Below are 17,020 nucleotides of genomic sequence, written 5' to 3' on the forward strand. Positions count from 1 at the left end.
CGTTCTAAATTATAACATATTTTGTCTTTTAGATAACTTTTTATGTAACTTTTTAGATAACTTTTTATGTAATGTGCTCCCTCCGTTAAACACCGCTAGTTTTAGTCATATATAAAAGTAACTCAAATAAATAAATCGGGTTAAGCATAGATCTATATTTTACTGTCCAGATGACCAGATCGTCATGTTCACTGAACATTGCGCTGGGCCTAAAATGCTCAAGTCGCTGGCCATGGCCCACAACGCGGTTGGAGGCGTACCGCGTACGGACGAGAAAAATGTTTCAGTCAAACCTGTGGCCACGTGTCGCCTTCACAGGCTCTACAGCACCAACACCGTGTGTGTGGCTCCGACGTGACGGTGACACCCTACCATTCTCTAGGTCTCAAGTTCAACACTGTTTCTCTATATATGTAACTAGATATAGTACTTAAAAGCTTGCAATCCTTGATATGAAACTTAAACTCTCAACAAATTAACTAGCGAGATAAAAAACATCAGTTTGAAAAACGGATCCTCAAGATGTATGACCCACACAAGTACTCGATATCTGGTTCTTACATAGATCCTAGTAGGTTCAACACGTGCTAGCTATCGCCGTGTTCGCTTGGGCTTGTTTCGCTTATAAGCCGTATTTTTCAGCCATCGAACAATATTTTTCTCTCACACCAAATCAACCAACAGTACTTTCAGCCATGGCTTATCAGCCAAACAAGCCCAAACGAATAGGGCGTTATATATCCAATAGATTTTAAACTAGATCCTATATATGACAATGTGCAAATTTTCGGTACTCTTGTAGTTCCACACCTGAGAATCCGGTGAAGATTGACCCTGTGTTTGCGTGTACGTCAAATCGCAACAGCAGCTGAAAATACAAACATGTGACAGGATGGTGACATCGCGGTGGTGGGTGATGTGGAGGGCTATTAGCTTGATGACAGGTGTTGTTTGGTAAGTGAAACCATATCAAGTTTTTTAATTGCAGACACTACTGTATTTACAGCTGTGTTGAAAGTGCCACAAGACTTGTTTGGACTAGCAAAGTTGCTGCTTTTCGGTGCGCGTGATTGGAGTCAAAATGTCACATTGTCCTGCAAAGTCCAATTATATTAATTAAGTATTGGCGTCGTCCTCGTTTGATGGAGAGCTATTCGATTCAACAGGTACAGTCGTTTATGTTTATATATGTGTTCCAAATACTATTACCTTGATACAGTATTTTGTTCATTTGTAAATATCTTTTGTTCTTATTAATGATATCGTGTATGAAGAAAAACTAGTGCAACTAAAAGAACTCCATACTTTATCGAATACACAAAAATCTTTTTTCCCCTTTTTGAAGAAGCAGGAGTGCAAGAGCCTACTACTATAGATTATTATTAATTATTAATTATGAAAAAGGAGAAGATATTTATGCGAATTACACAGTACAGACGCAGACGCTCTTAAACATAGGCGTACACTCACCTTCTACGCCTATAAGTTGTGCTACTGACAACATGTGTTAACTCTATCGGTCGGTTCTGAAAATTATTTGATAGTGGCCATTAGGGAAGTAGGACAATATATCACCGGTAAGGCAATAATAAGAAAAATATTTCAATACATGTCAATTGTTGGTAGCAACTAAAAGTTTTATACTATACCTGATATATAGTATTGATAATTGTCAAAAAGTTGGAAATATATTAGTGATAAAAAACCTTCACTAGTTGCCACTGTTGTCGGCTGGTTTTTGTATGTAAAAGTTCTATATTTTTAAGTTTATAAAGTCGATTTTGGGTTGAAAGGTGTAAAGCTACTTTGAGTTCATACTAAGTAAAGTTTGTACATTGATGTTGAGAGTTTACTTTAATTTAAAGGGAGGGCAAGAGATAACACCCAACTGAATGTTTTATTCTTCCTTTGCACCTCATTTCTTGAGACAATGAGTTAGGGTTGGAGGATTGAGGTTAGTATTTTAAATTGGGAAGAGGTTGTGGTATTATGAGTCAATTGGGAGCGTTCATTGGAGGAGCTTCTCCATGACTATCACTGCTACTTAGCCAGACAACAAAAATCCACAAATAATTTGGTGAGGATCAAACAAGAATCACTTCTATATTTACTCTAGGAGCTAGGAGCTTAAAAACTTGATCCTCGATCTTCCCTACTCAACCCGCACTAGAATCACTTCACACCTAGTCCCCTACATGAATCGCTCCATTAGAAAGTCAAGGAGTGAAGTTGTATCAAACAGTACCTCAGATGCAAGGCCACAATAATAAGGTCGATCGACGTTGGTGGTGAGTGGAGATGCATGGCAGGAGATGGATACGGGCCACATATGGGTGGTTCTAGGGAGGGGAAAACAACTACAGCGGATGTACACGTTGGTGGGAGAAGCGGGTAGGTGTGGCTGCCACAAGTAGGCTAGGGTCTCGTTAGAGCTCTAAACTAATAGGCAAGGCGTGTGCTTTGCCGATACATAGCCTTTTGTGGCTGAGTGGGCATGTGCTGTGGAGGTGGAGCTATCGATCGCTCAAATAAGCTCGCATTAGGGATATTCTAGATGGTGAAGAAGCTAAGGCGTCTAGAAAAATTGGTTCTAAACATAAGAGACACTTGGGTGCTAGCTTAGAAACACTTAAGAAGTGGAAAGAGGAATAGGGAGCAACCATCAATTATGACTCTCTCCTTATCGCATTTCAAATCCATGGATGACTAATGGGGCATTTAGGTACTCTGGAGTGATTATGGACCTAGTAGATGACAATCGTCATATATTACCTCCTAGGAGATAACAGGAGAACGAAATATAGAATAAATAATAGAGAAAATGTCTTCCTGTTACATCTAATAAATATGAATGATCTAACTTTCCTATTTGTTGTAACGTGACATGTGGATTGATGATATATAAAGTGTCTTTCTTCTAACATGTTTATTCTGTAATGTGAAAAAAATAAAACATGATTTCTTTGTAACCTTTTTTATATGGAAAAAACATGTTTATCTCCTCATAAAAAATCAAACGTGTTATAGATCACAAATTTTTGAACTGTTTATCTCCATATTTTTTGCAAGACTGTTTATCTCCATATAAAAATCAAACATGCATGTTTGTATATATCCACGACCTTTTAGCGATTATGAAACGAATGAAATTTGATGTTTAGATTCAACTGTGTATCTGTTTTAATAGGAAGTCAAACATGCTCTAACCTGTCATGTTTGGTATTCTTAGGGACGGAGGAAGGAGTAGCTTCTTTTTTTTTTCACTCTGGAGACTATTATTTAAGGGTAACTCTTTATTTCTCTTTTTTTCACTCTAGAGCCTGTTATTTTAGTGTTTTTTTTCACTCTGTAGCCTGTTATTTTAGGGTAATGGGTTATTTCTTCTATTTTTTTAGAATTATATAGTACACCCACAACACGCAAACACACTTACCCCTATGAACATACGTACGCATACCCTACCTCTATGAGCACCCTGAAGGATCTCTATGAGCACCTCCGAATGACTGAGCCAGCAGATCTCGAGATTTACAAAAAAAAATCGCTCTGGAGCCTCTTATTTTAGGGTAACTCGTTATTTCTCTTTTTTTTTCTCTGGAGCCTATTATTTTAGGGTAACTGGCTATTTTTTTCTTTTTAGAATTACACATTACAACGTAGACACCCATAACATGCAAGCACACTCACCCATATGAACACACGTACGCATACCCTACCCCTATGAGCACCTATGAAGGACTGAGCCGGCAGATCTCGAGATTCACGAAGTCACCACAGGTCACCTACCACTGAAAGCATAGCGTTGTTAAAACTTGGAATAAATTTTTCCACTCTGGAGCCTGTTTATTTTAGGGTAACTGGTTATTTCTTTTTTCTTTTTAGAATTACATATTACAACGTAGACATCCACAATACGCAAGCACACTCACCCCTATGAACACACGTGCGGCTGGAATAATTTTTTCCACTCTGGAGCCTGTTATTTTAGGGCAATTGGTTATTTTTTTATTTTTAGAATTACACATTACAGCGTAGACATCCACAATACGCAAACACACTCACCCCTATGAATACACGTATGCATACCCTACCCCTATGAGCACCTCTGAAAGACTGAAGCGGCAGATCTCGAGATTCACGAAGTCACCACAGGTCGCCTACCACTGAAAGCATAGCGTTGTTAAAACCTAAAACAAATCCAGGAAAATACGAGTACCCGTGTCAAGTCGAGGACTTGAACCTGAATGGGTAGGTTCAGCACAAGGAACCCAACTAACCGGTTCGCGTTATTTCTCCTTTTACCTTCACTTTGTTATTAGTATATATTATCTCTCCCAAAATTCAAAGGTTCGGATTTATCTGACATCTTACCTCCTATGGAGTAATTAGAGTATTTTAGCATAGCCCAACATCATTTAGACACATGCTAGCTGCTATGATACAATTTTTACTACCCGCACATAACTATTTCGATCTACAAATAAAAATGTAAACGTGTTAGCACTAATAATTTAGTTAGCGAGAGACATAAAACCCAACTGCCACAGCTCCAAATATATAAAATCCAGGTTGCCACAAATAATGAAGACGACAAGTACACTGCTACATCGTCCAAGCTGACCTCCAAAACCAAAAGCCCTTGCAGTATCCAGGAAGCTCCCTCAGCTCCCCCGCACTAAAGCGAACCAACATCTCTGATGACTGATATCCTTGTGGCGGTGGATAATGCACCAGCACAATCTTCCCCTCTGATGTTTTTGTATCCAATAAATAAAAAAAAACATATATGTGAACAAAAAGAAATCCTGGAAAAGGACACGTATTAGGCTCCAGCTGTCTCCACCCAGGTCGAACATCACCTCGCTTGTCCTCCTCCTCCCCATATGCATGCACCCATGCCATCTTCACTTCACACCTCACTCAGCTCCCCCTCTCCTCGTCTCCCTCCCTAAGTCCCTATATATACATGCACGCATGCACCTCCCACTCCCAGCACGAACAAACATTTCATCTCACTGCAACATCGCATCGATCCATAGTCTACATTTATTTGTCAACACAGAGCTCAAGCTAGCTAGCTTGCTTGCGCGTTGCCGCTAGTTTGGTCACTGTAACTTCATCAGCTCATCCCTAAAATGGAGGTTGTGCTCGATAACGCTGCCGGCTTCGCGGCCGGGGAGGTGGCCGGAGGACAGTACCGTGGCGTGAGGAAGAGGAAGTGGGGGAAGTGGGTGTCGGAGATCAGAGAGCCCGGCAAGAAGACGCGCATCTGGCTGGGCAGTTTCGAGTCGCCGGAGATGGCCGCGGTGGCGCACGACGTGGCCGCGCTGCGCCTGCGCGGCCGCGAGGCGCGGCTCAACTTCCCGGAGCTCGTCCACCGCTTCCGCCGCCCGGCCACGGCCGAACCCGACGACGTCCGCGCCGCCGCGCTCGAGGCCGCGGCCCAGGTCCGGTTCAGGCCCGACCTCGTCGTAATGCAGATGCAGGCCGGCGCCGGCGAGGCCGGCTGCTGCTACGGCGGCAGTGACACCGGCAGCAGCCCGGAGCCGCAGCTGGCCGGCGACGACGACGTGGCGTGGGACGCCTTGCTTGGACTTGGAGCCGACGACGAGCTGGCGGCAGATCAGTCGCCCAAGATGTGGGCTGAGCTGGCCGAGGCCATGCTCATGGCCCCACCTGTATGGGAGGGCAGTATGGCGGACAATGACGAGTGGGCCCAGGGCAATCTCTGGGACCAACCTGTCTGGAACTGCTAATCCCGGGGGCCAGGCCCCACTGGAAGATGCACCTTCACATCCTTTGGTTTTTAGAGGTGTGAAATACTGCTAGAATCCATCGATTAATGAATCTTCTTCCCAGAACCACCATATAGGTGATAGGTCAATGAGGTACTCTAGAGAGCATAAACATGGTTAAGAATGTTCTGAGGATGATCCTTTAGTTTTCTTTGTTTCTGAAGATCTATGGTCCTGTCAGTGTGCAATTTCTTGGTATAGTTAGCAAAGAAGGTCTAGCTAGCTAGCACGTGCAATTCACGTGGGTAAAAATACAACAAGCACGATGTAATTCTTTCTGTCCCCTCTCATGGATGACAAGTTGAAATGCAATTGCAAAAGAATATATATGTTTACATTGAGAGTCTCTCTGGTTGCAGTGGCATGGACACACTACGGGAAACAGGGTCTTTGCCGAGTGCAACTTTCTTTGCCGAGGGCTAAAAATCAGGTACTCGGCAAAGAGCTATTTTGCCGAGTGCCGCACTCGGCAAAGATATACACTCGGCAAAGAAGGCTTTGCCGAGTGTCAGGCACTCGGCAAAGACAGACACTCGGCAAATGCCCTTTTTGTCGAGTGTCAGGCACTCGGCAAACTTTGGCGCTCGGCAAAAAACGGCGTCAGGTAACGACCGCCGCCTGCCGTCCAGGTTTGCCGAGTGTCAGCGGGTAGGCACTCGGCAAACCACTTCTTTGCCGAGTGCCAGACCCTGACACTCGGCAAAGGACTAGGGCTGCCGGTTTGCCGAGTGCCAGATCGGGGCACTCGGCAAAGATTTTTTCCTTTTTTAAAAAAATCTAAACCCTAAACCACACTCCATATTTAAAAAAAACAAAATTACCACTTTGCCGAGTGCCGGGCGGAGAGGCACTCGGCAAACATTTTTTTAAAAAATTAGCACGCTCTTTGCCGAGTGTCCTCACAAACACTCGGCAAAGGGAACACTTTGCCGAGTGCCTACCATCTGGCACTCGGCAAAGGCCGAGTGCCTACCATCCGGCACTCGGCAAATATCATATTTGCCGAGTGTCAAAAGATGACACTCGGCAAACCAATTTTTTTGTATTTTGACCTCCAAACTTTTTCTGTAGTCATCTTACAGTACTTGGTACTCCATGTCAAAATTTGGTACATTTCTCGAACTGTTTACTATATTTATTTAATTTATTTCATTTAATTGATTTTTTTTTGGAAAATGCAAATTTGAACTGCACGTGCATCGAATAATGGAATTTAATGATTCAAAAAATGATATTCATGGTATTGAGTGTGAAAGCATCTAGGCCCCTAGTTGGGTTTCGGTGATTAATGACAATACGAGATTACTATGACTAACGTGTGTTTTGCAGAGGCAATTAAGTTAGGTCATGGTAATGAAGATCGATTGGGCAATCAAAGTTGTCATGCCCCCTCGTTGGAAATCGTTTCTGGTTTTAAAGGATGGACGACAAGGTTAAGGATGACTAGTTCTAAGTGTCGATTGGAGTTGGAGAGACACTTAGAGTAGTTTAGGACTTTATTTTTCCTTTGGCCGTACTATTAAGGGGGGTATGGACGGGTAGCTTGACCTAGTTGAGTCTAGTGAGTTAGGTGTGGTGTACACTTGTTAAAACTAGCTCTAGGTAGCTCCTACGAAGCCTTTTGATCCCATGGAGCAAACTTCATTCACAAATGATCGAGAGTTGAAAGTGAATGGAGGGTCAAATACTAACCGGACGCTGGCTCTAGTGCGACCGGACGCTGGCCGCAGGGTCCGGTCAGTTCATTTGACCGAGGAGAACAAGTCTGGTGTAACCGGACGCTGGAAGGTCAATGTGACCGGACGCTGAGGGCCAGCGTCCGGTCGACTCCAGTAAGAGTCCAGACTTGAGAAAGTGTGACCGGACGCGTCCGGTCAATACTGACCGGACCCTGAGTATCCAGCGTCCGGTCGAGTACAGTAAGCATCCAAGAGCGACCGGACGCGTCCGGTCATTACTGATCGGACCCTAACATCGTCCGATCATCACTTAAAAACTATTGCGCGGGTTGAACTGACCGGAGCGTCCGGTCAGCATGACCGGAGCGTCCGGTCTCCCCGCAGAAGCTCATAACGGTTCGTTTTTCAGGCTGTCTTATAAATTGAAGCTCCACTCGTGTGTGGAGTCACTTTTGCTCATTCAAACAGCTGAGAAACACGTTTGTGAGTGCCAAGAAGAGCAAGGTCCTAGTGAGGTGTTTGTGATTTGAGAATCCAAGAGTGAAACCTCATTAGTGAATCAAGAGTAGACAAGTGTGCATCCATCTTCTCATTAGGCTTCGAGTGGTCTAGTGAGAGTTCATGCTTGTTACTCTTAGTGATCGCCATCACCTAGACGGCTTGGTGGTGATTGGGAGCTTGGTGTTCACCCGATGGAGCTTGTGGGTGACCCAACTCAAGTTGTGAGCGGCTTTGGGTGATTCGCCGCGACGGAGTGTCGAAGAATCAACCTGTAGAGAGCACTTGATCCTTGCGCGGATCAAGGGGGAGCTACACCCTCGCGCGGGTGCTCCAACGAGGACTAGTGGGGAGTGGCGACTCTCCGATACCTCGGCAAAACATCGCCGCGTTCCTCTCTCCATTTACTTTGAGCATTTACTTTAAGTATTTACTTTGAGCAATTCAATACTTGTCTTTACATTCATAGAATTGCCATGCTAGAGTAAGCTTGGAACATAGGTTGCAAGTCTTTTGTGCGTTAATTTGATAGAAACACTTTTCTAGGCACAAGGGGTTAATTGGGCTATCCGTAGGATTTGATTATTGCAAGGAATTTTAGAATTAGCCCAATTCACCCCCCCTCTTGGGCATCTTGATCCTTTCAATTGGTATCAGAGCCTCGTGCTCACGTTTTAAGCCTAACCGCTTAGAGTAAGATGTCTCACAGGGATGGACCTCCTCCTATCTTCGAGGGGGATGATTTTCCATATTGAAAAATTCGCATGGAGGCATACCTAGAAGCTCTAGACGTTGGAATACTTAGAGCCGCCTCTCAAGGGTTCCCAACACCTAAGAATCCCGCACAACTTCAAGGCGATGAAGTGAACTATGAAAAATGGAATGCAAAGGCTCGCAACACCATCTTTAGAGGTCTTTGCAAAGATATGTTCAACCGCGTAAGGAACCACAAAGACGTCCATGCACTATGGTCGGACGTTTGTGCGCTCCATGAGGGAACTAAGAGTGAGCGTGAGGAACGCTATCATCTTGTGATTAAAAAGCTAAATTCATTTGAGATGCTTCCCAAAGAATGTGCTAATGAGATGTATTCACGTTTGAATGTTCTTGTAGAGGAAGTCAATGGGCTTGGACTTACTCAAATGTCGCCATCCGACGTTGTGAGAAAGATCTTGAGTGTCCTCCCCATTGACAAATATGGCCATATTGTGACCGTGCTACACCAAGGTGATCTTTCCACCGCTACACCGACACAAATCTTGGGAAAGATCAATGCTCATGAGATGTACATGCACATCACCCCACAAGATGGCTCATCCTCTACAAAGAAGAAAGAGAAGAACTTAGCATTCAAAGCTAGCCAAGATAAGGGCAAAGCAAGACTTGAGTATGAGAGCTCAAGTGATGAAGATGATGAAGAAAGCCTTGCTCTCATGGTGAAGAAGACCGCCAAGATGCTAAAAAGACTAAACAAGAGTGGCATCAAGTTTGACGGAAAGAAGAAGAAGTTCTTCACTAGCTCAAGAAGAAAGCCAATCTCCGAGATGGATTGCTACAATTCTGGCAAACTTGGCCATCTAGCTCATCAATGTACAAAGCCCAAGAAAGACAAGTTCAAGAACAAGAACAAGGGCAAGAAAGATGACTCAAGCAATGAAGATGAAGATGAGAAGAAAAAGAACAAGCCATACAAGAAGAGAGATGGCAAAAAGAGGGACTTCTACAAGAAGAAGAAAGGTGGAAAGGCCTACATTGTCGGTGATTGGCTCACGGACATTGATTCATCAAGTGGATCATCCGATGATGATAGTGACGATGAAAAGGTGGCCGCCATTGCTATTGATCTTGCATCTTCACCGCCATCATTGTCATCATCCTCTACACACCTATGCCTTATGGCCAAAGGTGAACGCAAGGTAACTAAGAGTGATGATAGTAGTGATGATGAACATGCTAGTGATGATGATAGCGATAGCGATGATGATGACTCACCTACACATGATGATCTTGTCAAAATATTAAGAAAATACACTAAGATCATTAGAAAGAGTAGAGCTACAAATGAAAAGCTTGATGCTAAAAATGATTCACTCTTAGCTAAGTGTGATACATTGGAAAAGGCTAATGATGAGCTTCGAGAAACTAATGATGCTATATCATCCAAACTCAAGGAGCTCAAATCCTCCAAGAAAGAGCTCAAAGATAAACATGATAAACTTGAGTGGGTGCACAATGAACTCATCACTAGCCACAACAAGCTAAAAGATGAATACACTACTCTTAAGATTAATCATGATACTCTTGTTATTGCTCAAGAATTTTTACCAAATGAGCCACATGATGCTACTAACCATATTGTCAAGATTGATATAGCTACTTCATGTGATGATTTAATTGATGAAAGCATTGAGCATGGATCTAGTAGCAAAGGCAAGCAAGTGGTTGAGTGCAATGACTATGATGAGTATGTCAAGCTCAAGAGTGACAATGAGAAGCTCATGAAAGATCTTAAAGAGATGAAAAGTCACAACACCATTGTGCTAGAAACTCTTGATCATGACAAAGAGTTGATCCTTGAGAATGAGAAGCTCAAAGAAGAAAACAAGAAACTCAATGAAGAGAAGAACAATGATATTCTCAAGGAAGAGAACAAGAAGCTCAAGATGGAGAAAGAGCGTCTTAAGGTGGGATTGAGCAAGTTTGCTAGAGGCAAGCATCTCCAAAGTGAGCTACTCATGAATACCGTCATGAAGATGGATAGAAGTGGCATTGGATATATGGCAAGTGTAGAGAAGATGAAGGCCCAAGCTCAACACCAACTATCAAAGCCAAAGCCAAAGCCAAAGCCAAAGAGATGTTTTGAGTGTGGACAAGAAGGCCACTTTGCTCATGAGTGTCAAACTCCACCACCACAACCCTTGCCCAAGCATGCTAGACCCTTTGCTTTCAATGCTCACTACATGCTTAGAAAAGATTCCAGTGGAAAGATGAAAGTTATGTTCTTAGGACCCCCCAACAAGAGTAGGCCTAAGAAGATTTGGGTGGCTAAGTCACTTGTTGAGAAGGTGAAGGGCCCTCAACAAGTTTGGATCCCTAAAGCTTGAATCTCTTGTGTGTAGGTGAACTACAAGACCGGTGGAAGTCATTGGGTTATTGATAGTGGTTGCACTCAACATATGACTGGTGATCCTTGTATGTTCACCTCACTAGATGAAGAGGTAGATGGACAAGAGAAAATAACATTTGGAGATAATTCAAAGGGCAAGGTTAAAGGATTGGGCAAAGTGGCAATATCAAATGATCATTCCATCTCCAATGTGCTCTATGTTGCTTCATTGAGCTTCAACTTGCTATCCGTTGGGCAATTGTGTGATCTTGGCTTTCAATGCTTATTCACCGAGAAGGAGGTTGTTGTATCCAAGGTAGATGACAATCAAGTGATATTCAATGGATTTAGATACAACAACTTATATCTAGTTGACTTCACCTCCGAAGATGCCAACTTGAAGACTTACCTATTCACCAAAACAACACTTGGGTGGCTATGGCATAGAAGACTTGCTCATGTTGGGATGAGCTCACTCAAGAAGCTTATGAAGAATGATTTGGTGAGAGGGTTGAAGGATGTGAAGTTTGAGAAGGACAAGCTTTGTAGTGCATGTCAAGCCGGCAAGCAAGTTGCAAACACTCATCCAACCAAAGCTTTCATGTCAACCACAAGAGTGCTAGAACTCCTACACATGGATTTATTTGGACCAACAACATATAAAAGTTTGGGAGAAAATCTCTATTGTCTTGTGATTGTGGATGACTATTCAAGGTATACATGGGTGTTCTTCCTTCATGACAAATCCAAAGTTGCATCTTGCTTCAAGAAGTTTGCCAAGAGCTCAAAATAAATTTGAAGTGAAGCTCAAGAAGATAAGAAGTGACAATGGCAAAGAGTTTGACAACACAAACATAGAAGCTTATTGTGATGAAGTTGGAATCAAACATGAAGTCTCCGCAACTTATACTCCTCAATAAAATGGTGTAGTTGAGAGGAAGAATCGGACTTTGATCACTCTTGTAAGGACAATGCTAAATGAGTACAACACCCCCGAAGCTCTATGGGCGGAAGCAATCAACACCGCATGTTATGCATCCAATCGCCTATTCCTTCAAAAGTTCCTTGGCAAGACACCTTATGAGTTGCTCAATGGGAAGAAGCCGGACGTCTCATTCTTTAGGGTGTTTGGTTGCAAATGCTATATCTACAAGAAGCAGCAACACCTAGGGAAGTTTCAAAGACGTTGTGATATAGGTTTTCTTGTTGGTTACTCATTGAAGTCCAAAGCATATAGAGTATTTAATCATGCCACCGGCTTGGTTGAAGAAACATATGATGTGGAATTTGATGAATCTAACGGCTCCCAAGGAGCACATGAGAATCTTGATGATGTAGGTGATGAACCGTTGAGAGAGGCTATGAAGAATATTCCGGTGGGAGACATCAAGCCAAAAGATGATGAAGATGATGTACAAGTCATTAACCAACCTTCTTCATCAAATGTACCACAAGATGGTAAAAAAGATGGGAGAGTAGAAAATGAAGATACTCATATCTCCCATGAGCAAATGGTAGTACAAGCATAAGATATTGATGCTCCACAACCTCCTCCTCAAGTGGTTAATAGAAGAAATACACCTCTCCTACAAGATCATCCACAAGATCTCATCACAGGGAGTCCATCAAAGGGTGTAATGACTCGATCTCAAAAACTTACTTCATTTATTGCTCATCACTCTTTTGTCTCTTGCTATGAGCCTACCAAGGTAGAAGAAGCTCTTAAAGATCCGGATTGGATCAATGCCATGCATGAAGAGTTGAACAACTTCACTCGCAATGAAGTTTGGACTCTTGAAGAGCGACCAAAAGGTGCAAGAGTCATTGGAACAAAGTGGGTGTTCCGCAATAAGCAAGATGATCAAGGTGTTGTTGTGAGGAACAAGGCAAGACTAGTTGCAAAGGGGTTCTCTCAAGTTGAAGGCTTGGATTTTGGAGAGACCTTTGCACCGGTTGCAAGATTAGAAGCCATTCGTATCCTACTTGCATATGCATCACATCATGAAATGAAACTATATCAAATGGATGTGAAAAATGCATTTTTAAATGGCTTTATTAATGAACTAGTCTATGTTGATCAACCTCCCGGGTTTGAAGACCCTAGATATCCTAATCATGTTTATAGGTTGTCCAAGACACTATATGGGCTTAAGCAAGCCCCAAGAGCTTGGTATGAGCGCCTTCGGGACTTCCTCATTGAGAAGGGCTCACCATTGGGAAGGTTGACACCACACTATTCACCAAGAAGCTTAATGGGCATATCTTCATTTGTCAAGTATATGTTGATGATATCATCTTTGGATCATCAAATGAAGACTCATGCAAAGAATTTGGTGAATTGATGTTAAAGGAGTTCGAGATGTCCATGATTGGTGAGCTTACATTCTTTCTTGGTTTTCAAGTCAAGCAAATGAAAGAAGGCATCTTCATCTCTCAAGAGAAATACACTAAAGATCTTCTCAAGAGATTCAAGATGGATGAATGTAAGCCAATCAAGACCCCAATGCCTACTAATGGACATCTCGACCTAGATGAGGGAGGTAACCCGGTTGATCATACTCTCTACCGTTCTATGATTGGTAGCTTGTTGTATTTAACCACATCTAGGCCCGACATCATGTTTAGTGTATGTATGTGTGCTAGATTTCAAGCTAGTCCTAAGGAAACACATTTAATTGCCGTAAAAAGAATCCTTAGGTATCTTAAGCACACACCAAGCATTGGCCTTTGGTATCCCAAAGGAGCTATTTTTGAATTAGTTGGCTATTCCGATTCGGATTATGCCAGTTGCAAAGTTGATAGAAAGAGCACATCCGGAGGGTGCCATTTGCTTGGTAGATCACTTGTGTCTTGGTCCTCCAAGAAACAAAATAGTGTGGCTTTGTCCACCGCCGAAGCGGAATACATTGCCGCGGGTGCTTGTTGTGCACAAATACTATACATGAAACAAACTTTGCTAGACTACGGTGTAGTTCTAGAAAAGGTACCTCTTTTATGCGACAATGAAAGTGCGGTAAAACTTGCAAATAATCCAGTTCAACACTCTCGCACCAAGCACATAGATATCCGCCATCACTTTCTAAGAGATCATGTTGCTAAAAATGATATTTCACTAGGTGTAAGAACCGAAGATCAATTAGCGGATATCTTCACTAAACCGCTAGATGAGGCTACTTTTTGTAGATTGCGGAATGAGCTCAATGTACTTGATTTTAGCAACTTTACTAAAAATTGAGCTTGTGTTGTCCCCTGCATTCATTGTAATATACAACATGTTTAAATCTGTCGCAATGCATATAGGGCTTGTCTAACATGGTTAAGATAACCGCTGAAAAGCGTGTGAAGAAGCTTAACCTTGGATCAAACTTGACAAGCAACTAGATCTACTTACAAGTATTGCATATGCATGAATGTTGAGTTGTCGTTTTGTTCCATTTGCCCATTTATCGCCTATTTTCTTAAAAAGAATAATAGCCTAAGGCAAAATATTTTGAAAAATATGAGGGTTTGAGAGAGGTCACTCATATCAGTCCCAATTGGTGTTTATTTGAGTCTTAGTCAAGTTGGGACTTGATTGGGAACAGGCAGTGCGAAGGAAGGTTGAAGATTTGCCGGAAAAAGTGCACCGGACGCTGCACTGGACGCTGCTGTCCAGCATCCGGTCAGTTCACAGGAGGTGAACTGCTGCCGAAGGAGTGACCGGACGCTGCGTTTGTGCGTCTGGTCAGGAGGGGATCCAGCGTCTGGTCGATCGAAGGAAGAATAGGTTGTATTGACCGGACCCTGCCTGCGTCCGGTCATGGACCACCGGATGCGTCCGGTCCCGATTCCAGAGGATTTGGACCTCTCTGGAATCGACCGGGCACTGGGTGGTAGCGTCCGGTCGCTACCACCGGAGCGTCCGGTCAGTGGATCTCGCGCGGCTTCAGGACTCTTTTCTCTGTTTCCTTCTCTGTCGCGTTTGGGACCCTCATATAACCGCTGCCTTCGAGTTCTTTCTTTTTGACCTAACCCGCGCCGCCGAATCCCATCCTAGCCCGTGCCGCCGCCAGGTCGCCGCTGCTGCTCACCCACGCCAACGCCGCTGCCCAGCACGCTGCGCCACCGCAGTCGAGCCCGCAGCCGAGCTCCGTGCCCCAGCCACGAACGTTCACCATGCCTTCCCTTGCCTCGCTCGCCTCCGCGCCACCACAGCCCGCTGCCGAACCTTGCCGCGCGCCTCTCGCGGATCGACCAAGCCGATGTTTTGCCCGTGAATCCGGCGCCTCCGGTCTTCTTGCTGCTCATGCAATCTAGCCCTAACCCTTGGTAAGATCCTTTTTCTGCCGATTCATCAGGTTACCCATCTTTTGCACAGCAACCCGAATTTCGTCATTTTCACTGATCCACGGCCAATTCTTCGCAGAGCTTTGAAAACCCAAGCCCCTGCCGGTTCCGAGGGTTCCTCCGCGTGACACCTTTCCTTTTCTCGGATCGCTGGATCGTCAGGTAGCTTGCCCATCGTCTCAATTTCGTACCTACATTGCTTGCTTCCTAGGTTTTCGCATCTATTAGATATATTGTATTTATTCGTATATCCATCTATTCTATCGTGTAGCGAGTCGGTTCCGTTGTAGTTCTTATGGCAGTTGGCAGTCAACTCAGAGCCAAGCTCGCGAGTAAGGATCGAGGCAAAGCCTCGGGAGTGTCAGTTTGTCTATTGATCTTCATCAGCGGCAGTTCACCCTCTTGTCAGATCAGATGGCTCGCACCAAGAATGTCGGTGGTGGCCCAGGTGATGATGATCAGAGGCCCCCACCTCACCAGCCTGCTGGATCGAAGGGCAAGTCAACCAAGCAGGTGACATCCAAGAAGCGCAAGTACCCCGACGTAGAGACAGTGAGAGCCGCAGCTGTTGCAGAGGCCGCAGAGCGTGCTGAGAGAGGCGGTGCCCGCAGCGGAGTTGTCATTGCAGATTAGCCGGTTTCACCAGCAGTGAGAGCTGCGCTTGAGGAGGTTGAGTGTCATCACGGTAGTCCAGCTGGGACTGCCACGTTTGTAGGACGACGGGTTGCCATTGAGGAGGGTCAGTCAGCAGAGCAGGAGCCGGTTCAGCAGACTCAGGAGGGCAAGTAGGCACAGCAGACCTAGGAGGCCGAGGGGATAGAGCTAGCACCCCAGCTTCGCCGCTCTGGACGGACCCGTGTATTAGTCTCGCCGAGGCCGCCGACACAACGGAGGGGATCACGTCCACCACCTAGACCATAGGGTCCACCTCCAGTGGTGCATCTCGACTTGAGGGCCGCCACGGCCAGACAGGTTCAGCAGCTGCAATTTGTAGAGTTTGAGGTTTGGTTTCCTCCGAGGAGGGATGAGAGAGCAGCTGAGGGTTTCTACACGCCACTGCAGGAAGATTTCTACAATGCTTATCTCAACAGTGGGGCAGTGTTCAGATCTCAGTGAGTCTGCCGCATAGAGTCTATTGTGGCAGCAGCCGGAGAGCACATTCAGCCTTACTTATCATATTTGCCAGGGTTGACAGATTTGATTGGACGGACTGGAATATATGTACCATCTTGGGTTCGTCAGTTTTATGCTTCACTCTTCATCGATCCACATCACAGATTTATTCACTTTGCTTTCAGAGGCAGAGACTACAGAGTGACGAGTGGGAGGGCTAGAGAGATACTGAGGCTACAGGATCAGCCTGTCAGGATGCATGAGGTTTGTTATGGACAGCAGGAGCCTCCCAGGCGTCCTCATGGAGGGTTGGTGCCTCCTACAGATTTAGTGCGACATTGCTTCAAGGAGCCCTTTAGTGAGGGGTCGAGCAGGAACCCCAGTGACTTGACTCCTACAGCGAGAGTGCTAGAGGCCATTATCAGGAGGACACTGCTTCCCAGGTTGGGATACAGGGAGGGCCTGACTCGCTTACAGCTCTGGCTTCTCAATGCCCTGATGCA

At 44.5% G+C, this 17,020-nt stretch overlaps 1 protein-coding gene across 1 annotated transcript; it reads left to right on the forward strand.

The window, feature by feature from the left end:
• Positions 1-5,011: 5,011 nt before the first annotated feature.
• Positions 5,012-5,983, forward strand: LOC136484723 (ethylene-responsive transcription factor ERF022-like). The gene has a single exon (XM_066481665.1). It carries the CDS (start codon positions 5,136-5,138, stop codon positions 5,754-5,756), a length of 621 nt encoding a protein of 206 aa, XP_066337762.1. The 5' UTR covers positions 5,012-5,135; the 3' UTR covers positions 5,757-5,983.
• The last annotated feature ends 11,037 nt before the right edge of the window (positions 5,984-17,020 follow it).

This window comes from Miscanthus floridulus, chromosome 10 (genome assembly GCF_019320115.1).
Source record: "Miscanthus floridulus cultivar M001 chromosome 10, ASM1932011v1, whole genome shotgun sequence".
Lineage (NCBI taxonomy): Eukaryota > Viridiplantae > Streptophyta > Magnoliopsida > Poales > Poaceae > Miscanthus > Miscanthus floridulus.